General features: G+C 43.5%; 1 protein-coding gene across 1 annotated transcript in view; it reads left to right on the forward strand.

The window, feature by feature from the left end:
* Positions 1 to 26,172, forward strand: part of LOC123030369 (gamma-aminobutyric acid type A receptor subunit pi) — a 29,924-nt gene extending 3,752 nt beyond the window's left edge. The window contains exons 2-9 of the mRNA XM_044444237.1: positions 3,967 to 4,082; positions 5,653 to 5,720; positions 11,960 to 12,177; positions 14,380 to 14,462; positions 20,733 to 20,870; positions 21,797 to 21,949; positions 24,118 to 24,311; positions 25,843 to 26,172. Coding sequence (XP_044300172.1) covers positions 3,967 to 4,082; positions 5,653 to 5,720; positions 11,960 to 12,177; positions 14,380 to 14,462; positions 20,733 to 20,870; positions 21,797 to 21,949; positions 24,118 to 24,311; positions 25,843 to 26,145 — 1,273 coding nt within the window. The 3' untranslated portion in view covers positions 26,146 to 26,172. The remainder of the gene's footprint in view (positions 1 to 3,966; positions 4,083 to 5,652; positions 5,721 to 11,959; positions 12,178 to 14,379; positions 14,463 to 20,732; positions 20,871 to 21,796; positions 21,950 to 24,117; positions 24,312 to 25,842) is intronic.
* Positions 26,173 to 27,144: the final 972 nt, after the last annotated feature.

The raw sequence follows: 27,144 nt of genomic DNA on the forward strand, positions 1-27,144 counted from the left end.
TCGCAGCTAGAAGTGATTATTCCGTGTCCTACACTCTGGCATCGGCAAGAAGAGATGTTGACCTTCCTCTTCGTGACAGCCTTTGAGGTACTTATAGAGTGATACCATGTCCCGCTCAGTCTTCCCTTCTCAAGACTGAACATGCCCAGTTCTTTTAGTCTGTCCTCATAGAACAACATTTCCAACCCCTGGAACATTCTTGTTTCCCTCCTCTGGATCCTTTCTAATTTTTCTGCAACTTTCTTAAATTTTGATGCCCAGAACTAAACACAGTATTACAGATGAGGTCTGACTAGTGAAGAATATAGGGGAACTATTACTTCTCATGATTTGGAAGTAATACTTCCATTAATGGATCCCAAAATAGCATTTGCCCTTTTTGTGGCTATATTGCATTGTTGGTTCATATTTTGCCTGTTGTCCACAAAAACTCCAAGGTCTTTTTCCTTTTCATTTCTGTTGAGCCATGTATTCCCCATCTTGGATTGCTGCACTTGGTTTCTTTTTCCTAGGTGGAGGACTTGGCACTTGTCCTTATTGAATCTCATTCTGTTGCTTTCAGCTCAGCGTTCAGGTTTATCAAGGATGCTCTGGATCGTCATTGTGTCTTCTAGGGTGTTCGCTATTCCACCCAGTTTTGTATCGTCTGCAAATTCAATTGTCATTCTTGTACTTTCTCATTTGATTATCTTTCCTTGTAAATCCTCAAATGGGTAGTATTTTGTACTTTTTTGTTTTAAAGTGTAAGCGTCTTCATTATGCCTAGGAGCTGAAGGCAACCAACAACAAGAATAATACATTTAACTATTAAAAAGTATCCCTACAATGTAAAAGAAAACTCACTAAGTGCTAATACACAAAACCAAAGATGGTTGAAATGTTTAAAATATATACAAAATGCTTTCATCAGCTTCTGGATCTCTCTTATTAAATCAGAGGAAATGAAATCGGTCTCTTTTAGAAGGGAGTTCTAGAATGTGGGGAACTGCATGAAAAGTCACTGAAAAGACTGTGGTAAAATTAAGGATCAAAAGAATTTCATTCCTATTTACAAAACATGTCTCATTTGCAGCTCCAAACATAAGAAGGAGCTTAAATTTGAGAAATGTTTCACAATTTACTGAACTTGCAAATACACACATTTGAAATGGTCACTTAATGCATATTCACAGGTTTTAGCCTGTGGGAGGTCAAGTGTGCATTATCTTCCCTGTTTGAAAATACATACATTGAATGTCCGAAGAAAAAAAGAGGCTCACTTTCAGGAGTAAGAACAAGGCAAGATGAGCACTGAAAAAGAAAATGCAAAACCCATTTGTAGAGAGAACAGATGCATAGACTGGCCTGATTTGCACAATGCTAACCAAGATTTTTTAAATTGTGGGTGGGAGAGGGAAAACAAGCCATGGATCTTCCAATCACGCTTTGGTTAGTGCTTTGCACAACCCCTGGCTTGTTTCTCCCACAACAAGCCAGAGAAAGAACAAGACAAAGAAATAACTCAGGCTTACCAGGGTGAGAAAAAAACAGAGTTCCTGGTTTGCATATAATGCTAACCCAGTTATGGATGGAAGGTCCATGATCTGTATAGCTAGTCTAAAAAACCCTCCATGTTGGCTGAAGATGGTGGGAGTTGTAGTCCATGAGTCAGAGAAGACTGCCCTGCACTGAGTATATACAGGCGTGGTGATTCAAGCAGAACAGGCAGGGTCAGAATGTCACTTCTGCGGACAAACGTCCAGACGCTGCTTAAAGCTTGTTCCAGCATTCTGTGTATTGGCTAGCAGCAATCTGGAGGAGCTACAGAAACAGAGTTTAATGTTCCACAAGTCAAGTCATTAGCATTCTAATCAAAAGCATCCTGTTCCATGGGCTTTTTGCCTATGTTCTCAGAGATGAGAGGTAGGACAGAAAAAGAACCAAACAAACAAACCCTGATGATTTATACTGGAGACAGGGAGGGACTGTTCTTCTGGCTCATAATCACCAGCAAATTATTTCATACTTGCTGTCCAAGATATCGAGGCATTTGGGGACTGTGGGTTTGTGGTTTCTTTTGTAGTGTGCTTTCAAGTTATTCTTGGCTGATGGTTAAATCCTGAGGAGTGGTGCTCTGTGAAAATTTGGAGGTAGGGACCAAGGCCCAGAAAAGGTGGCTGGGTGCCTGCATGCCACTCCCTGGTGGCATGAATCCAACATGTACGTGGACTCCTTGCCAGTTGCATTCTTCTCACCACCTACATCCCCCACCCCCATATAGGATTCTGCAGGTGTAGACGGTCTCTCCCATGCACGAAGTCCCTCTCTTCACAGGGACTCCCTCCACCCCAATGTTCACTGTTGGAGTGTATGTGTAGGAAAGACAGCTGTTTTAATGTTCTGGTTGCTGCCAATGCCTACTTCATCACATTCCTGTCTAGCCTCTGAAATCTGAAATAAATGAGTGGCCAGGACTTACCCACTTGTGCTTCCACATGGGCTATATTCCCTCAGTCTTCCTCTGCTCCCCACAGCAAGACCTCATTCCCCATCTTTGCACCAGTAATGAACAGATGAACAAAAATTCAGCAGTTGAGCTTGGGGATGAATATTTCAAAATCCTGTGAGAAAACTCCTGCTAGTAGACCACTGAAACACTGAGAGCCAGTGTGGTGTTTTGGTTAAGAGCACGGGACTGGGACTCAGGCGACCTGGGTTCTAGTCTCCGCTCAGCCATGGAGCCAACTGGGTGACTTTGGGCCAGTCACAGGCTCTCAGCCCAACCCACCTCACAGGGTTGTTGTTGTGGGGATAAGATAAGATGGAGGAGGAGAATGATGTAAGCTGCCTTGAGCCCTTTGTAGGAAAAAGGCAGGATATAAATCAGGAAAAAAACAAAACATCCAGCACAAAACCCCACACTGGAAAATTGACCACGCCATGGTGTGATTCTGGGAGGGAACCAAGCATATTAACGTGGTGTTATTTGGCCTTAGATGGTGACCAAAATTGGTGGGGATGAGTCACTGTGGCTGTCATTTAGAGGACTCATGGGTACAGGCAGAATTTTAGGGCTGGACATCCATTGATTTACACTGTTATTTCTCCTTGATTTGCCTGAACCCAGCCAGGGTTGGATAATTTGTAAAGTGGCTGTCATTCACATTACAATGTCCCAGCCTGCTTTCTGCCAAAGTTACAGAAACTGTAAGCAATGGAAATTTCACACACCTCTGTGAGCATCTCCCACTTCTTGCTCCCCACTTAAGGCATTCTTTCTGTACCAGTTACACTTGAAATACATTCCCAGCACTTCAGACTCTGTGCTATGTCCCCATTCTTCCCACTGAAGGACATCACTGGAGTCAAGGCCAATATTCCCCAGTGATTTCTGGATAGCAATCTCCTCAATACCCCTGCCCCCATCCCACATAATACTACATTTTGGGATTGTTTTCTATGTTTTCTGGGCACATTTCCCTTCTTTTACTACTGTTTTATTTCCTACTTCCACCTCCATTTAATCCCTTTTCAAGTAATCCCATATAATTTGGAATCATATGCTGCATGCAATGTCATTCTGCTACATTGTCAGTCAAAATGGGCTTATTTGAAGTAATTTATTTGAGATGAATGAAGCCCCCTTAGTGTGCATTAGTTCTGCATTTATGTTATGTGGGCAGTCCTAGTCCATTGGGGTTGTAAAATCAATGCTTTTTCAGTCTTCCTTGAAATATTTGCTTGGATTTCAACATATTCATAAAACAGCCACTGTTATGCTTAGCCCTGCTTACTACCAAAAGGTTCTGAAATGGAGAGGAGCAGAACTTTGCAAGCTGCATCAAGTACCTTGAGAGAAGGAGAAAGGCAGAATATAAATTTAAGGCATTGATAATAAAAATTATTATACTAAATATGAGGAGACAGGCAAGGCTGCATAGCAGATATCCACTGCCACATTTTACAATTCTTATTTTTCATTTTCAGAAAGTGCGTCTTGGGTCACAAAGCTGACACGTCGGATTATCAGGTCAGACAGTCCCTCCCAGGATTTGGGAACCTCACCCAGGGATACAACAAATATCTCAGGCCAAATTTTGGTGGTAGGTCATTCTTGGGAATTTTACAGTCATCCAAGAAGTTGCCAAATAGTCATGCCTTCTTGCAAAGACAAATTTCTTGGTCTTCATAGTGTTCTATAGAATGCATTTGCCTGTTTAATATTTGCCTAGCAGCAGTAAGTAGTTCCCAGATAGGGCCTCAGCGATTGTCTGTTCCCATTACGTTTCACTTACTTCAGCAAGGCTGACCCTTGTTAACCTCAGATTTAAACGTTGAGGAAGAATGTAGGACAGTTCACTGGGGAAAAATCTTCCCCAATCACATATACACGAATGGCATCTGAGCCGGCAGTGACTGACCAGAAAAGAGGTCATAGCACTGTGAAACCCCATGCCTGGCTGCTGTCAAAAGGCAAATTCAGTGCAGACAATCGTTAGGAAAGGTGTTGAAAATAAATCAGCCCATACTGTAATGGATCTATGGCATGGGTTCGTTGGATATGCTGCATTGCCGGTTACTGCTGGAGGGTGTGGTTGCACTCTTCGTTCACTGCGGTGGGAACAGACTGCTGGTCTTTGGTTTGGTCTAGGAGGGGCCAGGCTTTTGCAGCAAGATACAGGGAGATGTTGACATGAGGGACTTGTCCCACATGTTCATTCTGAATGTTTAAATCAGCTCTTGACTTAGGAGAATACTGTTGGTCCTTATAGGCTGAACAGCAAGTCTGAGCTAGGCATCAGGTTCATGTAATCATTTTCAAGTATTTTTCTCCCGTTGCACATGCCTAATATTTTCCATGATCCAGAAATGTAATTGAATAATTTCAAGTCACAAAGAATATCTTGCAGTTTGTTATGATTGTTAATTATGTGTGTATTTTATCTACTTTGTCTTACTCTTTGTAGCTCCTTTGAACCTAGGAATGATAAACATGATATGAACAACCATGGAATAATTCAAGTAGTTTGAAATGTGTCAGATAATGAAGTTGATTTGTTTTTATATCTCACCTTATCCCAAGAAATCAGGGCACCTAGCAACTGCATTCAGAATTACATAGTTTGCAGACCAAGCCTAGCAAGGTCTGCTCAGAGGTTCAGTGGTGCTTTAGGTGCATATATTATTCATGTATTTATGTATCCTTTGTGAGCCGCCCCGAGGCTTTGTTGCGATGGGGGCGGCATAGAAATGTTTTAAATAAATAAATAAATAAATAAATAAATAAATAAAATATATCACTAAAACCTGATGCCCCTTGGCAAGGTCTTACAATAGAAAGAGGCCAGATACATAGACCTGGCATGTAGGGGGAAGGGGGTGATGGTGAAGTGGGTGGAGTTGAACCTAGGGAACTAACCAGTCTTCAGTTCAGTGGTCCCACAGGTTTCTGATCTCACATGGTAATGTCGTTTCTTCATTTCATCTTTCACATCAGTGAATACGTCCTGATGATCCTGGCTATAGCTGATCATCTATAAAATCAGAGGTTACTGTCTGACTATGTCTAAGAATACTTGCCTGGGGTTTATGTATGCATGTACACACGTGCACACACGCCCATGAAACCACTGAATTGCTTTTTGGTTCTGAAACTCTTTTTTTCTTTCCCAGGACAGCCTGTGGTGATTTCAATGAGCCTTGATGTTGCAAGTATTTCCAGCATTTCTGAGAGTGATATGGTGAGCAAATCTGCCTTTAGGTGTATTAGGAAGCAGAACCATCTAGTATTGCACCTGGAATAGAGTTCCACTCTGTTCAGCCATACTCACCCTCTAGTAAGTGTACTTAGCACTCCGGTCACAGACTTTGGTGGTGTTTCTACACCATTAATAGAGCCCCCAATTGCTACCTTTTCATCCAGGGTATTAGAAATATGAGTAATAGAGGTGGTGTGTGGGATGAGCTGGTCCGGTTCCAGAAGCACAGGAACATTTTGCATGGAGAGAGTGTTTGCTTTATGCTCCATGTCTGAGGACCATGGCTTTTTTGCGGGGAGAGGGGCAGGTTGTTTGTTTGCTTGCTTGTAAGAAGCTCAGATGACTTATCAAAATTTGAAATGGCATTCCAGGGATTTGTTTATAATAGCAATTGTTGATATTAAGCCTGCAGTGTTTAGTCAATCTGTCAGGTAGACCTTAAACTTTTTAACTGATTAAAAAGCTGCCTCATAATGTATTGCATATTAGATTTTACTGTTGAAAAGTGTTTTTAATACAGAAACTATTGTTGGTAATTACCATCTTCGGAGACACATTATTCACTTTCCCTCTGCTATTGGAGGGGATTATTCTTCTAAGATAAGACTATATGGGTGCAAGCCTATTGCCTACCTGTGCAGTCTGGGAACCCATGGGATCCTTTGGAGTCCCACTTCAGATCTTGCAACCTTAGAGCAGGGACTGCCAAGGCTGGGCTTCTGGATCACTCCGTGCTTTCGCAAGCGGTGCAGACAGAACCACTGGAGCTGTACTCCACTGAGGTCAAAACTGGGCTGCAGAGAGGGAAAAAAGAGCCATGCTGGGAGGAGGTGGAAGAGGCTGGGGCCAAGGGCGTATGCTAATTCCATCAAAACTCTGGCCTCCTTCCTTCCTCAGTGCTTTCTTTAGATGGCCAAAAACAGCCATCTAGAGAAATGTAGAGTGCAAGGTGCAGCAATAGAGATCACTGCTGCCTCTGGATGCTCAAAAGCTCTCTTGCTGATTGAAAATTGCCAGTCCAGACAGATGCATTTGATCTCTAGGAAGAAATTTATGGCAGGTGTAGAGTCTGGGGGTGCTAATCTTAACCAGGCTTCGCTCTGGAAAGGCCAAGTTGATTTGTATAGGTTTGGCTGATGTGTTAGACAGCAGCCTTTTCCTGGAAAACACAGATCTGGCAAGGGTGGCAGCTTTCTAGGCTCTGGTTACATCCAGGTTAGACTTCTGCAACATGTCTGCATGGAGCTGCCTTTGGGAATACTTAGAAATTGTGCATGACCCTTGCCTGGCTGTTGTGGGAGGGCACTGGGGACTTGGTCCTGCATGCACACATTTACTGCACCAAATCCCATGTCAGGAGCTTAGTGGTTATGCTCTTCAGAAATCATATGGCTGATGACATTTAGCCACAGGCACTTTAAACAGTTTCACTTCAATCCAACATCTGTCCCTTTACTGAAACAGATGTTCTAGCAGCTGGAATTCTCCATTGCTTCCTCTGGGGATCAGGGTTGCAGGAAAGGGATTCACCTGAGTGACCTCTGCAAAACTTTCCTCTCCTCTCTTGTTCTGTTCTCCCAGAGAAAAACTACCAGTGTCTTTCCAAGGCTAACAACTGGGTGACACGCCCCCTCCTGCCTTTCTGTGAGAACACTGGCTCAGGTGAAGCCCAGATTTCCACAGCCCAAGTCCCTCCAGGCTATTTATAATCAGATGCTAAGCCAACACCCATTCTGTTATTGATACTTAGCTCCTACAGTTGCTTGGCATAATGACTTTTTGTTCAATTTGCATTGGCTACTGGTCAATTCAAATAGGGACAAATGACTCCACCCATTCTGCTTCCTCCCACATTCAGGTTCTTACAATCTCAACATCTTTCTCTTCCAAATATCACGAACTTTATAAATTTTGTGAAATTCTCATCCATCTGCACCAGTCAACTTCAATCCATGCAGCTGTTCCCAGCACGAGAAGACTTACGTTGTGCTGGTCTGCCATAGAGCTGTTAAAAATGAGGAACCAGGGCAGGGAAAAAGAGGTGGCAACCCCAATCCACTCCACAGAGTTGATTACAGAGGGATTCAGAGCCAAGCATCTAAGAGCCTGACATTAAAAGTCCTGGAATGGGATAGACAAACACTGTTAGTTTGAGCTTCTTCCACAACTGAATATTTTCAAATTTCAAGTTCCTTCTGTCCTACATATGAAGAATTTTGTGCCTGTAGGAAAGCATTTATCCAAGATTAATGAACAAAAATTTCTGAAAAATTTTGACTTGGGTTGCGAACACCGCTTTGGGTGGTGACCAAGATCGCAGCCATCTCCCCTTCACCCCCCCCCCCCGAGTGGGGAGATGGCCACGATCCCAGTTCCGTTCCTGTAGGGAAGAGGTCCGTGATCAGAGGCGCGCTGCTGCAGGAAAGACAGGAGCAGCAAAGCAGAGCCGTGGGGGAGATGGCCGAGATTCCGCCCGTCTTTCCTGCAGGAGCGCGCCTCTGATCAGGCCCGCCTTCCCTGCACGAATGGAACTGAGATCATGGCCATCTCCCCACCCCCCTGAGTGGGGAGATGGCCGTGATCGTGCTGGGGGCAGGGGGGAGATGGTCGAGATTGCGCCCATCTCTCCCTCCCCCAGCGTGCCGTTTGCGCCTGTCTCTTCCTCCCCCAGTGCGCCCACGATCATGCCCGTCTCTCTCCCCCACCCCCGCAGTGCACCGGCACATGCCGGGATGACGGGCACCTGCAGGGATGACAAACGCGATCTTGGTCGTGCTGGGGGGCTACACTTGTGCTTGGGGTGGGAGATGGCCATGATCTTTGTTGTTGTCACTTTGCTTCACATTTTTCTGATTTAAAAAATGGTTACAGAACGGATTAACCTTATTTACATTGAACCTTATGGGGACATTTAAATTGGCTCACGACCAATTTGGGTCATGACCAGAGTCCTGGAATGGATTAAGTTCGTGAGCCAAGGTACCACTGTACATGGAACTGGGCCTTCTCCTTGGTAGGACATCTTCTGGGAAAGTCATTTTGTCCTTGCCCTGAAAGCCTCTTTTCTTTACTAGTACTATTTGTTGTTCTTTATTTTCTTTATTAGTACTATTTGTATCAACATTTTATTATTCAATTATACCCCACCTTTTTCCTCTTGCAAGTAACTCAATGAGATTCCACATGGTCTCCCTCTCTCCATTTGATCCGCACACCTGCCCTGTGAGTTGTGAGTGTCAGTGACTGGCCCAAAGTCACCGAGTGAGTTTCATGGCAGAGTGGGGATGAGTCCCCAAATCTCCCAAGTCTCAGTCCAATGCTCTAACCACTCCACTACACCAGTGTACCTTGAATGTTCACTGACCCCCAAGTGTTTGCTTGTGGTGATGCTGTTTTAAGTTCATTATTGGTTTTTTAAAAATGTGGTTGTTATTCTTGTATGATGTTTCTGAGCTGCTCAATGGCGGCATTAAGATATCTCTTTAGATGAAAGGAATCACTTCAGATTTGAGACATCACAGGTATCTTCTGGAAGTAAAACACCTTTGAGATGAGGATATCACAAAGATGTGAGGTGTCCAAAATCATTGGTCTGCCATACTGCTCAGCATCGGTTTAAATGCAAAGTCCTGCAGAAGGCTGGTGTCCACCGGGGCAGGGAACTCATAGGAAGCCTTTGATGGGCTGACACGGTCCTTCGTGAAGCTTACTTTCCAGGTATTTTGAGGCTATTAATCAACAAATACCCTCCTCATACAGGAGTGCTCACATCGCCATACCACTTACATTTTCCAGTCTCATGCAGAACATTATAGAGATGTACTTTCTGGCTAGATAAATAATTGAACTGCAAATGACCCAGGGGTTTTCACCTTCATTGTTGGGATTAATAATTCACTGCTTTGAGAAGCATAACGGTGCATCATCTCAATCATTTAGGTAAAGAGATTTCCTCCCTAACAGCATAAGAATGAAATCTGAAAGGTAGTGCTGATATACATGAAGTTCCTGCTCGACTTTTTTCCTTTAACAGCTTTATTCCAAAGCCTGTTACCATCTCTGTGTTCAGTGCAAAAGCAACACTTTCACTCAGCAATGGAGCAGAAGGTGGTGTTTGAATTCACATAGAATTTTGAGTCATATTTTGCCAGATCCGAAGGGACCTGATGTTCAAATGTGGCAGGGGGCAAAAGTTCATGCTTACTTTGTTCATACTTGCAGATGTGAATTTAAACTGCTTAGCTAAGAAATTTTAAGGAACGGTATATAGACGGCATTCAGTAGCCCAGAAAAGTGTACTTGGGTGGGTGCTTCTAGATGGAGGGATCCCCATTAGAGGACACGGTGCCATGATTTTCCTTAAGAGTTTCTGCAGTAGGAAAAAAGACAGAAGAAGCAGTGAGGAAACACAGGAGGATTGTGAGAGAAAGAGGATGGCATTTGGTTCACCAGCACCAGCCCTCCACCAAAATTCCAGGATGGAGTCTACTCTTAGATGTTATCAGGCATGGTAAAACTTCTAGAAGCTGGAGCTACCTCTGAAGACTGTTCTGAAACTGCCAAAGCTGCAACATCCCAGACTGCTAGCTGGTCTTACAAGCAGGAAACATAGGTTGCCAGTCCCCCAAAATACTACATTGAATACCAATTTCTTTCCAGAGCCAAATCAAACTGCTAGCTTTGGCCTTTAAAACCTTCTAAGGAGGGTACACAGAGAATCATCTATTCCCACATAAACATTTCCAGCCATTATTTATGCCTTATGCATATTTACATCCTAGCTTTCCCAGGACAAGCAGCAAGGAGATCCATCAACACACAAAGTGAAATATATTTTAAAAACAATGCAGCAAAGAGAGAAACAACACTAAAAATAAAGAGAACATGAAAACTATTGTCAAGTGGTCAGTGGAAAGGCTGTAAGCCAGCCAAAAAGATTTTTTCACCCAGCCTGACTGAGCAACATCCAAGAGGGAGGGAAGCAAACCTCCTGTGAGAGAAGCAATCCTGAAGTCTGTCCCTCCGTCAGGATCCTGCCAAACACACCTTTGACATTGCGGAGACCCCTCTGCAAATCTTAATGTCCGGGAAGGCTTGCACTGGAGTCATGGGCCTTCAGATACTCTGGTCCTAAGCAGTGTGTGTGTGTTCGTATTTCTCTCTCCTTTTTTCTTCTTGCAAGGAACCCAAGGTGATATAGAGGGCTTTCCTGCACTCCCCATAATCCTCACAAGGGCCCTGTGAGTTAGGTTAGTCCCCATTTGGTGCAACAATATGTAACTTTCTGGGTCCTGGCACCTTGCCTTCGGAAATCCTCCCTGCGCACACTCTATTTATTTATTTATTTTTATATCCTGCCTTTTTTCCTCAAAGGACTCAAGGCAGCTTACATCATTCTCCTCCATCTTATCCCCACAACAACAACCCTGTGAGGTAGGTTGGGCTGAGAGTCTGTGACTGGCCCAAAGTCACCCAGTTGGCTCCATGGCTGAGCAGGGACCAGAACGCAAATTGCCTGAGTCCCAGTCCCATGCTCTTCACCACTACACCACACTGGCTCTTTTTCCTTTGCTTTAAGTGTAGCTGCAGCCATAAGCCAAATTATAATTCATTGACAGTTTTGTTTCTTTTACATTATAGTTTGATTCTATTATGATAATTTTATATTTCTGCATTTGTTAGCTGTCTTGGGAATCGCCACAATTAGGATGTAGATGTAAATATATCTAATTGCATGTAATTAACCAATTAATTAACCTGTAAAATATAAAAATAAAAGTTTAGTAATGGAGGAGTCTGAGTACAAAGAATACAGTGATCAGCAGTACCTGCAAAATAAGGAGTGTCTTCCATCAGCATCAACAGAACCTCCCTTGGTGGAAGGAGGTCGAAGATCCTGCTGGGACCAGAACTCCCAGCTTGCCTCTGCTAGATCCAGTCCAACAGAGCTGGAGGGCACCAGGTTGAGAGACACTGGTATAGCTATTCCATCTTCCCACCTTTATGGATTTTTGTGGTAAGAAAAATCAAGAATGAAGCATGTGAAAATATGAGAGGGTTACAAGTACAAGATGTTGTTTGGAAAATATCCCCCCACACAGAAACTACAAATTCCAAGGTGGGGCAATTGCATGATAAAAGCCTTACATGGATGAAGAGGGATTTTCATTTTACAGAAAACAAAGCCCTGAATATGTTCCATGGCTTGCTCTCTTTCCTAGGACTACACAGCAACAATATATTTGCGGCAACACTGGACAGATCCCCGTTTGGTTTTTCTGGGGAACAAAAGTTTTACTCTGGATGCCCGGCTGGTGAAGTACCTGTGGGTGCCTGACACATACATTGTGGAGTCAAAAAGGTCTTTCTTACATGAGGTCACAGTAGAGAATCGGCTTATACGGTTGTTCTCCAATGGCACAGTTTTGTACGCCTTGAGGTAAGTCTGGCAGGCAGTCGTGCAGTGCAATCCTGAGCATGTCTATTCCAAAGTACGTCCCGTCCCGTTGGGTTCAGGTAAACATATACAGAATTGCAGCCTTATGATAAGGTTAATCCCCAGTCACAGAAAAGCTCTTATTGGTCCTCTTCAGGGTCCCCATGACACCCACTGGATGCAGAATACCCAAAGGTTGACTCAAGCTGAGGAAATTGCTTTCTCTGTTGCACATTTCATTATATTCACTAGTTTTTCTGCACACCTGCAGATTTTTTTTTACACAACTGGCAGTTATCATATATTCTTTTTAACACTTTAGTATCCCAACATAGAACTTCTCTTCAGAGCTTCCCTTTGGCTAGGGGTGCCCAACATGGTGCCTGCAGCTGACATCGCACCCTGAGGGACCTTCAGCCATACCACTCCCTTAAAAAAAATTAAGAAAGAAACTCAAAAACATGAGTGCAGCAGGTTGCCTTCCTGTTTCTGAACCAGCTCAGCTGACAGAAAAAGAAGGAAAGAGTTGCTTCTTGGCCTCATGCAATCTTCTACGGTCCCTGCAGACCTCTCCCTCTTTGCATTCTGGCTTTCTACTCCTAGCCCTTGCCTTGCTATTTCTCTCTTTCCAATTCCCACCCTCCCGACTTCTCTCCCTTCCCTGTCCTTAACTTGCTGCTTTTCCTCCTTCCTTAGTCCCTAGCCTGCTCTTTCCCTCCCACTCACCACTTTATCTTGCATTTCTTTTCACGCCCAGCCTCTGGCCTCATTATTTCTTGTCACCACCTCTTTACCTCACTGTTTCCCTCCTCTCCTAGCCTTGTTCTTTTTCTCCTCTCTACCCTTTTGTCCTGATGTTTTCCAATCCCTCCCAGCCTCTGACCTCACTATTTCTCCTTCTGTGTCCCTCTTCGAATTAGCAAGGGTACCATGGCAGCCATTATCTAGCTGGTTGGATCCTCCATGGGTGACATGCTGTGGTAGTGGCCACAACAGTTTCTCGAATTCCAAAGGACCCCCCCCCATTATTTATTTATTTAAAACATTTCTATGCCGTCCTTCATGACAGCATCTCAGAACAACATACAACATTAAAACCAACAACAACGATAAAAACAAAAGATATACAATAACAATAAATAGGAATAATAGTAAAAATACCATCAGATTAAAGTTAAACAAATTCATCCAAAATGTGGGAATCTCTGTCTTAGACTGCAGTCTGGGAACTGTCTAAGTGCACGGCAGCAATAGGAGGAAATGTTTTGGAATAGGGGTTGACAGGGACAGCATATGTACCTTCTGCACTACACCAAAACTGTCATAGGACACCAAGAATGCAGACACTGTTCAATGCCATCACATTTGTGTGCCTCATACTTTCCCTTTAATTCATACTGTCTTCCATCTAAAAAGAAGAGCTTCTTTACTAACATTATTTGATATTGTTCTGACCATTACCGAGTTCTTCCCATGTGACTAGGCCAGCTTTCCCCAAGCTGAATCCTTCAAATTTCTTGGTCTATCACTCCTCTGGTCCTTGGGCAGTTTTTCTTTTTGGGGTGATGTGTTAATAGCCACCAAGTGAAGCAAGACAGGCAGAGTCACAGGGGTGCTCTGAGGGGCATTGCCAAGCAATTACTCTTTCATTTTACACACAGAGAAGGGCTAAATCATTCTTAGTTCATCAATCGGAATATTACAACACAGGGAAAAAGTTACAGGATGGATCTGGCTCCTAGCCCTTTAAATTAAGCTGTAGAAATCCATGAGAACATTTGGAGAATAATACTTGTATCTCCAACCAAGCATAAAATGTTCTGCCAAAACTGATGCAACATGCAGTTATCAGTGTGCCGTCCCATATCCAGCCCTATCGTTTTTACGCATTAACTTATATTTGCATCTTGGTTTTTTGGCTTATTTGTTATTTATCTAATGAATGTCTTAGCTCTCTATGGAGACTGCAGGCTTTGCAAGGTGACTGTGTCACAGTGGCTTCCATCATATGTTACTGTATTCTGTGGAGGAATCCAGATGCACACTAGCAAAACTGTTAACTGCAGAGAAACCCAGACTCCAGCTTCAAAACTTTTAAAAATTAGTTATGCCTCAAAGCAGCAACATTGCTACCTTCAGACTACTGTGAAAAATATAGATACTCTGCAATAAAATGCCTTTACAGAGTGCTTCCTCCCTTTACAGAATCACGACTACTGTTGCATGTAACATGGACTTATCAAAATATCCTCTGGATACACAGACGTGTAAACTGCAAATGGAAAGCTGTAGGTATCACATTCTACAGGCAGGTGAAAATATTTTGTCTGACTGGTTCTGTGTTTGTTTATTCATATTTAAGTGACTAGTTCAAACATTTCTGTCTTTGACTTCTCAGAAATGTCCACTTGCTCTTTCAAATGCAGAACCATTTCAAAAGGGAAACATTTGCACATCAACTTTTGTTTCCTGAATCAAAACAGAAGGCCTGTGCTGGATCAGTCCAACAGCACATCTTGTCTGGCCTTTTGCTCAAGCAGTGGCTAACTAGATGCCCCAACAGGATGTCCATGGGCAGGATATGACCTCATGAGCACCATCTTGCTTGTACTCTCCTGCAGGCCTCCTTCTGATGCTGATGTTCCATTTCTGCTATTCTATAATGCAGGGTTAGGCAATCCGGGCCACCCAGCTGTTTTGAAGTACAACTCCTATAATTCTCAATTATGCTGGTTGGGGTTTAGGGGATAAGTAATCCAGAACATCTGGAGGGCACCAGGTTCCTACTGCTGCCGTATTTCATATATACGTTTCCTCTCCAAATGGATATGTAAATGATATTTTGATGCAATTAAGCTGTTGCAATACCAGGGGAAGTATAAAATCCAGGACACTGTTAACTGTCATTCCACACATTCATCTGAAAGGTGCTGATGTGAATGTTTTGTATAGAAATTGACAGAAACTGAAGCATCCATAGATGAAGGTGAGCATCTTTTCACTGCAAACAATTAAGGGTGCAATCCTATGCCAGTTCAGACAGAAAAAGCCGGTGTGGCGTAGTGGTTAAGAGCATGGGACTGGGACTCAGGCGATCTGGGTTCTAGTCCCCTCTTGGCCATGGAGCCAACTGGGTGACTTTGGGCCAGTCACAGACTCTCAGCCCAACCTACCTCACAGGGTTGTTGTTGTGGGGATAAGATGGAGGAGGAGAATGATGTAAGCTGCCTTGAGCCTTTTGTAAGAAAAGGGCAGGATATAAATCGGGGGGGGGGGGGAGGTCCAACTCCAAACCTCTTCAGTCACTGCACCCAAACTGGGGGATGCAGAAGAATAACTTACCTTTCTGGACGACTGAACAGAGGCAAAGCATGAGTGGTAGATCATACCCAAAGCACTGAACAACTTGCTTTCTGGGCTAGTCCTTTTGGCACATGCCTGTTTTGATCAATTGATTTCTTCTGGCATGAGCTGTTCTCTCTTGCCATACCAGAATGCCCTCACACATCATTTGGAATTTGTGGCTTTAAAGAGAACTGGTCTTTGCTGCTCATGGAGGCACAAGGAACTACAGATTCTACATAAACACTTGGGCTAAAGACTGAGTATCTTGAGGACTTGTCTCCTTGGTCTTCATTGTTACCAATTCAAGAAACGTCTGAAATCTCATTATTTTAAAACCAGGCATTACTTGCCAGCTACTAGAATGGAGTTCCTATGGAAGTGCCTATTATTTTCCCATTAAAATCATATTAGTTTACCATGATTAACTTTATTACAATGCACAGACACTGAAATAATAATGATTAGCCTCTTGTTTTAAAACATAGCTGGGTTTAGCCTTAAAGAGAGAGAGAAAGAAAGAAACAGAGAGTGAGTAATTGGGCCCTGTGTCAAGCTCTTGTGCCATATTATTCTTATGAAATTATGTGCACATTGCCAACTAGAGATGTCATTAGGATAAATTAATGCTATTTAAATATATGCTAGATGAATTTACAACAATCAGTCATTTATTATAAAGTTTCCCTAAGTAACTGCAGTTATCATTATTATGAACTGGGCAGAAACTTTGAAAAGTCATATTTGGATGATTTGTACCTGGGGAAATTAGCACATCCCTATCAGATGCAAAATTGGGTCATTTGTGTCTACTAGAAAACACAATCGCTGGCTGTTTTTCATAAAGACGAAATGATAAATATCAGTGTTGCCATTTTTATTGAAATGCAGATCTTTAATTAAATAGCTTGGCAAACTGGAATGTTATTGGCCTGCTTGTTAAAGCAATCTAATTTTAGGAGAGCTATATAACACTTGTTATTTGCAATAGTGGTTGTTTGCATGCATGCATGAAGTGGGGGAGAAACTTCATTGAATTCCTGAGTCTGTTGGATCAAGTTAAATCCTGAATTTATATCCACATCTCTCTTCAAATAGCTATTTTTTCTTACAGGGGGGTCTCAGCCAAAGCTAGCTAGCTATTTATTTATTTATTTATTTATTTATTTATTTATTGCTGTCAACAGGGCAAAACCAACAATACTAAACAATAATCAGTAATATCCTTTTAATACCAACCTAATGCCCTCCAGATGTGTTGGACTGCAGCTCCCATCACCCTCAGCCAGAACAGCCATTGGCCATGATAAATGCAGTAGTCCGGAACAACGGGAGGGCACCAGGTTGAAGCTGGCTGACTTAGAGACACATTTCCATTGAAAGGGTAGGTATTTGTCCAGTGCAGCCATGAAAAAGGACACCTCTGGGCCAGGAATATGGGCATATTCCCCTTCTTCCCTTCTCCTTCTGGCCAAACTTGCATGGACAGCAGCTCAGCAAAGCAACTACACAGTGGAGCATTTCTTTACTGGCTGAAGTTGGGAGTGGCTTTCTCTTGAGTGCTCAGGTACAGCAAGAGTTGATATGTAGAAAGGGGCAAGGCCTGATACTACAGAGAGAGAAGGCAAGGAAAGGAATCTGGCAAGGTATCCAGCAGGTGAGGAGGTGCAGGTTGGAAAAGTGCAGCCCACAATAAGCTTAAGGTTTGGATGATCCTGATAAGTCATAGGGCCAGACAGCCAGATGGGAGAAAGGTTATTAAACAGGGATAGGGATAAGCTTCTTTTTCCATGGGGTTTTCCACTCTGTTATTTCAGAAACCAACAAAAACCTCCACAGAACATTTATTTATTTATTTATTTATTTATTTATTTATTTATTTATTATTTATTTATTTAGAAAGCTTCTATGCTGCCCCATTTGCCGAAGCCTCGGGGCGGCTTACAACAATAAATAAATAATAACAATATAAAACAATATAATATAATTGGAGATGTCCTGGCCATAAAAATAAAATAAATAAATAATATTAACAATTAAAATGTTGTTTAAATAAAAAGGTCTTCGTCTGGCACCGAAAAACAAATAAGGATGGCGCCAGGCAGACCTCTCTGGGGAGTGCATTCCATAGATTGGGTGCCACCACAGAGAAAGCCCTCCTCCGAGTACATACCCTCCAAATATCCTTCACGGAGGGTTCCCAGGGAAGGGCCTCTCCTGCTGATCTCTTGGCTTTTAGGAACTGCAGGAGTAAATCTGAACCACAACTGAAGGAGTATTATTATTAGTCCAGCATTAAGGCTAGGCTGAGGTTTTGTGAAGCAAAAACCTTACAAACTCCCTTCAAAACACAGACAGTCTTCTTTCACTGTGCATGGTCATTGTGAACCATTGTGTGCTCGAGAGCAGCCTTTCCCTCTGTAAGGGTGCGGGCCCGATTGTGTGGGTCCGCCCCCGGAGCCGGATGGATCCAGATGGATTCCTGAAGGCCCTGGGGGAGTTTCCGGCTGACAAGACTGGTGCTCCTGTCAAGGCTCTGGTCAAACTATGGAATGGGGAAATGACCAGGGCCATTGACATGATCGCTCCTAAGCGTCCTCTCCCACCAGGCAAAGCCCACTCTTCCCATTGGTATACACCTGGATTGCAGGCGATGAAGCGGGCTGGGAGACGTCTAGAGCGTAGGTGGAGGAAATCACGGGATGAATCTGACCAAACACACAAGAGCCCATTATTGGGCCTATGCTGTGGTGGTGAGGGCGGCGAAAAAGAAATTCTTCTCCGTTTCCATTGCCTCCTCACAATGCCGTCCAACAGAGCTGTTTCGGGTGGTACAAGGGCTGGTTCATCCCGGCCCTAAGAAAGATCCGGTTCCACCCTCAAAGGCCTGCTGTGATGACTTTGCCAAGCATTTTAGGGAGAAAATCGCTCAGATTCGTCACGAGCTGGACTCCACTAGTGATTCAGAGGCTTCTGGGGAGATACCAATGTCGCCGTCTGGTCCAAAATTGATGGATGAATTTCAGTTACTGCGGCCTGATGATGTGGACAAGGTGCTTGGACGAGTACGTCCCACCACTTGCCTATTGGACCCTTGCCCATCTTGGCTAATTAACAACGCCAAGCACGGGATAGGGATCTGGATCTTGGAAGTGGTTAACGCCTCTCTGAGGGAGGGCCAGGTACCTGCCCCGTTAAAGGAGGTGGTAGGCTGACCGATCCTGAAGAAAGCTTCACTGGATTCAGAGATGGCCACTAATTATAGACCAGTGGGCAACATCCTGTTTCTGGGCAAGGTGTTGGAGCGGGTGGTGGTGGGACAACTCCAAGCACTCTTGGAGGAAACTGATTATCTGGACCCATTTCAGTCCGGCTTCAGACCCGGGTACGGTACTGAATCTGCCTTGGTTGCCCTGTAAGATGACCTGTGCAGGGAGAAAGACAGTGAGAGTGCATCCCTGTTGGTTCTCCTGGACCTCTCAGCAGCTTTCGATACCATCAACCATGGTATCCTTCTGGATAGGCTAGCAGGATTGGGGGTCAGAGGCACTGCTTTGCAGTGGTTCCACTCCTATCTCAATGGCCGATTCCAGAAGGTGATGCTGGGGGACTATGGCTCTGCGCCATGGCAGTTATGCCATGGAGTACCGCAGGGGTCCATTTTGTCCCCGTTGCTGTTCAACATCTACATGAAACCGCTGGGAGAGGTCATTAGGAGGTGTGGGCTGCAGAACCATCAGTACGCTGATGATACCCAGCTCTACCTCTTGTTCTCTACCAATCCAGGTGAGACAGTGGCTGTACTGAACTGGTGCCTGGCTGAGGTAATGGGCTGGATGAGGGCCAATAAACTGAAGCTCAATCCAGACAAGATGGAGGTCCTGTTGGTTGGCGGATCGGGCTTCAGGGAAGGGGACCTGAACCTAGTCCTGAATGGGGTTGCACTCCCTCTTAGGGACAAGAGGGAGCAGCTTGGGAGTACTCCTTGACCCGGAGCTTTCACTGGAAGCTCAGGTGACAGTGGTGGCGAGGAGCGCTTTCTTTCAGCTTCAGCTGATCCATCAGCTGTGTCCATACCTGGAGGACGACTGCCTGGTGACGGTGACACACGTGTTGGTGACTTCCCAACTTGACTTCTTTAATGCGCTCTACGTGGAGCTGCCCTTGAAGACGGGCTGGATACTTCAATTGGTTCAAAATAGAGCTGCCAGGATGCTGACGGGGACTAGGCGTTATGTTCACATGACTCCAGTTCTCCGTCAGCTTCACTGGCTCCCCATTGAAGTCCAGGCCCAATTCAAGGTGTTGGTTATGACCTATAAATCCCTTAACAGCTTGGGTCCTGGTTACCTGAAGGAGCGCTTTATGTCCATATATGCCTGCCCGCCCGCTCCTTGAGATCAGTGGGAGAGGCCCTTCTCCGGGAGCCCTCCATGAGAGACATCATGAGGCAAAGTACCCGGAGGAGGGCTTTCTCTGTGGTGGCGCCCCATTCTGTGGAATGCGCTCCCCAGAGAGGTCTGCCTGGTGCCGTCATTATTTGTTTATCGGCACCAGGCGAAGACCTTTTTATTCAACTGCTATTTTAATTGTTAATATTATTTATTTATTTTACTTTTCGGGCCAGGTCGACTCGTATTATATTGTTTTATTCTGTTCTTATTTATTTATTATTGTGAGCCGCCCCGAGGCTTCGGTGAATGGGGCGGCATAGAAGCCTTCTAAATAAATAAATAAATAACCCCCCTTTTACGAGACACTCCACATCCAAGTGTCAGTTGTTTCCCCACCAAATAGTAACTGGATAGGGAGTGCATTTGGGGTTATTATCCATGCTAGTACAACTTGAGAACCAGTGTGGTGTGCTAGTTAGTGTTGGATTAGGAAGCTGAGAAATCTGGGTTCTCGTCACCATTTGGCACACGGGGTGACTTTGGGCCAGTCACTCACTCTCAGCCCAACCCGCCTCAGCGGGTTTGTGTTGTAAGGATGACATGGAGCTATGTAAGCTGTCTTGCGTTCCTCACAAGAGAAAAATGGGTTGGATAGGAAGCTAAAGAATAACAATAGTAATAACTTCAGTATCTGTGTTGGAAATCAACCCAGCCATGATACCGTGGCCTCTTTGAATGGACATCAAAGTCAGGCAGGGACAAAAAAGTTTCAACCACTTGGGTGCTAAGTTGCCTCATCCTACTTTTTTCTATTATCTGTAGGGGGATATGATGAGAACGATGTGCTGTACACATGGCTGAGGGGAAATGATTCTGTCCATGGTCTTGACAACTTGCAACTCTCCCAGTATAGAGTGGAGCATTTTTACACCCATATAACAACGTCACATCAGGAAACAGGTAGCTGGCTGCGGGAGGGGGGATACTGGGAATTATAGTCCAACACATCTGGAGGGTACTGGACTGGGGAAGGCTAGACTAATCACTCTAGGAAATGCATGGTTATCATCGTCATCATCTTTATAATTGTTATTATGCCAACCTCATGGCTGGGCCCAGGTTTTGGGAGCTCTTGCCAAGCGACTTACAAGTCCTCCTTTCTTCTTCCTCTTGGACTCTGCTGCTTCTGCCATGGCAGCTTCTGCTTGCCTTCCTCAGGGGAAAAAATCATACAGCTGGCCTCCCATGGCCTTGAGATTTCCAGTGAGTGAGGCATCTAGGTGTTCTTCCTGGGAGGAAATGGGAGTTTGCTCTAATGGTCTCCATGATTATCTCTCCTATTCCCCAAAGGAAGAGATGCTTTGGTGGCCAAGGAGCAAGCAAAGCATGACTCCCCTTCACTCTCCTTTTCCCTACCTCCTCATAAAAAAGTTAGTGCTGTCAGAACAAAGGAGTTGTACACAGAGAGAGAGAGAGAGAGAGAGAAAGAAGATCACCCTTGAGGTTGTACTTCACCATACATATGAGAGGGACTTCTGGCATGTTCATTCAACAGGGGGGAGCTCCAGTGACCCAGTGAGAAGTAGCACTTTGTACTGTGCTTCTGAAACACAAGAGAAGCTTCTCCTCCTCCTCCTCACTGGGTAACTACAGGTTGTGATGCTCATCCCTGCATCTCTGGTCAGCAGTAGACCTCCAACCAGTATGCGAGCCTTGGTCGTTGCCCAGACATGCTGACTGTTGATGCTGGGCCTGCCTTCTGGCCAGTTAGGAGATTATAAACTGGTTCTGAAAAGCACAGCAATTAAAATATCTTTGTCTTAGGATGATCTGATCTCTGTAAAGGTTTTCTTTTCATGGTTTGTGTTCTCTCATTCTCCATCTAGGCAATTACTCAAGACTGATACTGCAGTTTGAGCTCAAAAGGAACATGCTTTATTTCATTCTGGAGACTTACATGCCATCCTCCCTGCTTGTCATTCTGTCTTGGGTTTCTTTCTGGATCACGCTGGATTCAGTTCCTGCAAGAACGTGTATTGGTGAGACATTTCCTGAACTAGAGCATTTATTAGGCATGCAAAGGATGTGTGTGTGTGTGTGTGTGTGTGTGTGTGTGTGTGTGAGAGAGAGAGAGAGAGAGAGAGAGAGAGAGAGAGAGAGAATGAGAGAGACAGAGTGGGGAAAGAGTGGGGTGACATTTAGTGCTGCCAACATATCTAGAGCTGTAATTAATAATCACAAATTTCAAATTTAATAACTCAAATGCTGATTGAAAAATGCTGAGTGTATATTTTGAATTTGCATCTCGGATGTGCGATTTTAAACTCACAGGCTTCAGGGATGGAATCTTGAAGTTGTCAAGTGTCAAATACTAATTACCATGGCAGAATACCTATCAAATACTGCCAGATACAAATACTGTTAACTGATAACTATGAAACGTGGTTACATTTTAAATACGATTGCATGCCAACTATAAAACACAATTAAACCACCCTGCTGCAGTCCTTTGCATTGCACAGAGGAATCCCTGACAAACAGCTCAGTATGAGCAGTGCTTCCTGAAGGCAGGATGTTTGAAACTGTTGTGATATTCCATTGCAAATTAGCCTTCAAATGCTGTCAAATACTAATTCTAATTGCATTTCAACTATTAAATGCATCAAAAACGAGAGAGCAACTGGACAAAACATGACATCAAAATCAGTGGGCTATTTGCTAAGTTCCTCATTTTTCCAGTCTTAAATTTGGTTCATTCTGAATCTGGAGAATTCTTTCAGTCTTATGTTTGGATCACTCGGAACTGTTGAGAATTGTTTTTCAAAGTTTACTTGAAAACAGGTTAACATTTTTGTGTGCATTTCTTCTACCACATATATTTTATATCGATTTTGCCTAAAATACATTTCTTCAAGTGATTTGCGTAATATAATGAATTCTTGAATGTTATTTTCACTAACATATACATTTCTCTACACATTTTGGAGAACTCCATTGCAAAATTTGTAATAGGGTGAATTTTGGAGGATAATTGTGTTAATTCAAATTTCAAGTGTAAGTCTGCATTAAAATGAGAACCGAATGGATTTCTCTCCTATCCATAATTAAAATGAACTGAAGAGAATTTTGAGGAGCATTCTTGGAGCAAATTCATTTCATCTCTAAAAATATCATAGCAGTTTTATGGAAAGCTTGCTCCACCAGGCTTCTAGTTCAGCTTAGTGGATATTGCATGCTGCAAGAAAAATATATATATTTTTATAGGACTATAGTTGTTTTGCAGAACATAAAGAGCTGTGGTGGATCAGATGAAAGATCCACCCAGCAGAGCACTTTATTGAAATAGTGGTCTACCAGCTGCCTGGGGAAAAGTCACTTGATGTGAGCCACCCCGAGGCTTCGGCGAATGGGGCGGCATAAAAATGTTTTAATAAATAAATAATAAATAAATAGCAGGATATGAGTTAACAGCACCCTCCTGCCCATGTTCCCCAGACTGAAGGCCACACCTTCAGTTCATCATTCAACACCTGACTGAGACATCGGATCACCTGGTGGTTATGGCACTGCAACCTAGCCTCTGCTCCTTTTCTTGAGCAGCTTAATGGGGACAACCCATTTGTTTTTCACAGGTGAATGGACTGATAGACCAAATGTGGGTGGAATTTGGAGTAAAATGAAGGTGAAGCACGGACACTATGGTCCTGAGGTCCATTGCTCAAATCTTAATTTAGCTATAAACTTACAGGTTGATCTTACCTTAGGCTTTTCCTCAGACTCACCCCCCCCACCCCATGTGGAGGTAACAATACTGACTTTACAGGATGGCTCTAGGAATTACTAAGATAATTTCCAACAGCCTTCTCCAACAGCCTTCTCCTAAACACATTTACCCAGAAGTGAGTTCCACCATGCTTGAGTGGGGCTTACTCCCAGGTAAATATGGTTAGGACTGGACTTTTAAAAATGGAGGAGTTTTAAATATTTTGATAGTATGTATTTTGCCACAGAGTTCCTATAAGCTGCTATATGCTAGACAGGATTGAAGTTCCAAATGTCAACAGTACCTAAGAAAACCAAAATCGAAATGCAAAAAACAAACAAACAAATGCACAGATGTTCGTGGTGAACCATGGAAAAAAATGAAGAAACATCCCCTCTTCCATCTTCCAAGAAAAATCAACAAGTATTTCTCTGTACTTTTCAGGAGTAACAACTGTGTTATCAATGACGACTCTGATGATGGGCTCACGGAGCTCCGTAACCAAGACCAACAGTTTCATAAAAGCTATTGATATTTACCTGGGCATCTGCTTCAGCTTTGTCTTTGGTGCTTTGGTGGAATATGTAGTTGCACACTACATTGCCTCTCAAAAATGTGTGGCTAATGAGACTCCAAAGGTAAACAAAATATGCAATTGTCATCAGAGATTACTGCAAAGAGGCCTTTTCACTGACAACCTACAAAATTGGTTTGCTCCGTACAGGAGCTAAGGGAGCTATGAGGGTGGGGAAAACCTGGAATGAGCCAAAGAGAGTAGTGTTGTTTTTCTCCAGAGATAACCATCCTCAAATGGTACTCTCCAGGTTCTTTGGACTATAATTCTCAAAATACCCGACCTTTGGCTGTAATGGCTGGGGCTGAGAAGAGTTGAAGTCCAGAACACTAGGAGGATACCAAGTTGGGCAAGGTTGCCACAGAGGCAAGCAGGCTACAAAAAAGCAAGCCAGGCCAGGAAGAGGAGCATGAACCCTCCCTTAGAGCAGCTTGTGTAGCACTACTTTTTGGCCTGGAGGCAGGATGGATGTTCTCATCTGGGCCTTCACCTTCCTAGGGAAGAAGCTGGTAAATCATCACAAACCAAAATAAGGCCATCAAGCAGGTAGGCACTTCACTAGTTTGAATAATTAAAAATTCTTAGCATGCTTACTCTTGTACTCATTCAGTTAGGGTTACAAGTTTGAGGATGCTAAGGGCAAAGTATCCTTTGAAGAGGCTCTCTTGGTGGGCTCTAGTGGGCTTACCTGCCTTACAAGAGTGTTCTGGAGGTCATTGTGCTGATGGGTCTGATCTCCCACTCATGCCACGCCACAGCTCATCATGGGTTATTTTAGCTGCTATGGATCACAGTGCCCACAGGCACTAGTCTGAATAGTCAGTCCCAGATTGAGGGAGGTCATGTCATAGAAACCTAGCTGGTGATGTTATGTGACCACTAAACAATGGTCATCTAGCCCATGGCCTGTTCAAGGGTTAAGTGAAGGTTGTTTAACCCTTGCACAATCCCCACCGATTTAATTGTTGACCCCTCTTCACTGGCTGAGTTCACTTCACATAATAATCCACAGTCAGGGCTGGCTATGCAGGATGGCTACAAAAAAACTCTTGGCAGAAAAAATAATATCCTGCCTAAACAGATATAAGTAATGACGTATATAGCGCCTTCCATCTCCCTAAGGCCAGTCCTAAAAATGGCATTTAGCCATGCCCTGTTGGCTATTTCCAGAAATCCAGCAGAGTCATAACAACTCATGGTTTGATCCACTGTTAGTGTAGTTAAAGGGTGGTGGTACAGTTTCTGTGAGTAGTGGAAGTGGTGAGGAAAGCAAGCATATAATTGTAGAGAGAGAAATTCAGGTTTGCTGGGGCTAGGTGACTTGTAGAACTGTGTCAGCCATCCAAGAATATGCTCATAGAGTGCCTAGACAGAATATTGTTTTTTGATCCCTCAAGCTCTGATATCAGTAAACTAGAATTTGGGCTTGGCTAAGACTTCCCAGGATTTTTAAAATTCCAGATTAATGGTATTTTGGCAGCTGAGTCATATGAAACTGTTGTCTTTTGCCATTGATTTCTCTGGTATTTTGGTGGCTTTGTGTACTAAATAGTAATATGTTCACATCATCTGTCAGCAATGTTCTCCCATTCTAGGCTTCCACAAATGATGTTGCCAGAGAAACTGAAGATATCACCATCACTAACATCTTGACTACTTCCATCACCAGCAACAGTCAAAAGATAAACTTTGCCACTTTTGATAAGGTCACCTATGGTGGCTTAGCCATGACCCCAAAGGACAAAATTCGGTTTATCTTGAGAAACAAAATAAACAAAATTATCAGTTATTTCACAATTCAAAATCCAAGCAATATTGACCACTATTCAAAATTGCTATTTCCTTTCTTTTTTGCATTAGTCAATGTATTGTACTGGGCTTATTACTTAGTTTTTTAGGAAAGTGGAGCTTCCTCATAGCATGGGAATAGTCTGTGCCAGCACAGTCTGTGTCTGCACTCAGGAGTTCACGTTCAGCTGGAGAGGAGATTTGGGCTAGTAACCCTCTTGACTGGGAAATGAGCCCCAGCTCACAAGGCCATTTAGCATGTGCTGAATTCGAGGAAAGTCTTGCCCTGTTAGTTCTCAATCACTGCAAACTGGGGTAGTTGCATAAAATGTGGCCAAGCCCAGCACTGACAGTGAGGTACAGAAAGCCAGACTCTGTGTGTGGGCAGCACCAGTTGGTTGGGAGGCTAAAGCAGGTGTAAACCATCCAGGGAAAGTCTCTTCTTATTGCTGTCACATGCTAAAATGAGTAGACTTTCTGCCCTACTGGGGTTCAGAGCTGAATAACGTTTACACGCTCAACAAAGCTAAGCCCTGAAGGGCTATTTAAAGTCATGGACATTTTACATTTGTGCAAATATGATCCTCAATTAGCTGTTTTCAGTAGAGATGGGGAGAATTTGGTTCAATTTGCAATGAATGGCAACTTAATTTTGCTGTTTCAAACCAGCATGTCAGCTGAAACTTATTCTTTGACATTCATACTTCTCCAAATTTTGGCATGGATTTTTCCAATAAGAAGAATGTGTGGAAAACCCATAAGTTCATGAAAATAGCATACTAAAGCAAGTAAGCTTCAAATGCACTGTATTAGGCAATCACTTGAAAAAAAGGTGCATACTGGGTGGAAAGGTATATTTTGGGGAAATATCCATGAAAATGCTTAAGAATTTTCATACAAACTTTTAAAAAATTCTCAGAGTTCAGAACGAAGAGAACTTGGGATTGGAAAAATAAGAAAGCAAAAGAAACTGAAGTGAACAGTTTCTCTAGTTTTCATCCATTGTTGGTGCTTCCTCTGGTCTCCAGTAAGATAGTCAGTTTGGCCTGAAGGTGGACAAGGTTCACTATTGCCATCTTCTTAAAAATATGTATGTATAATTTGGCCCA

This window comes from Varanus komodoensis, unplaced genomic scaffold (assembly GCF_004798865.1).
Source record: "Varanus komodoensis strain SLA01 unplaced genomic scaffold, ASM479886v1 scaffold44_3, whole genome shotgun sequence".
Taxonomy (NCBI): domain Eukaryota; kingdom Metazoa; phylum Chordata; class Lepidosauria; order Squamata; family Varanidae; genus Varanus; species Varanus komodoensis.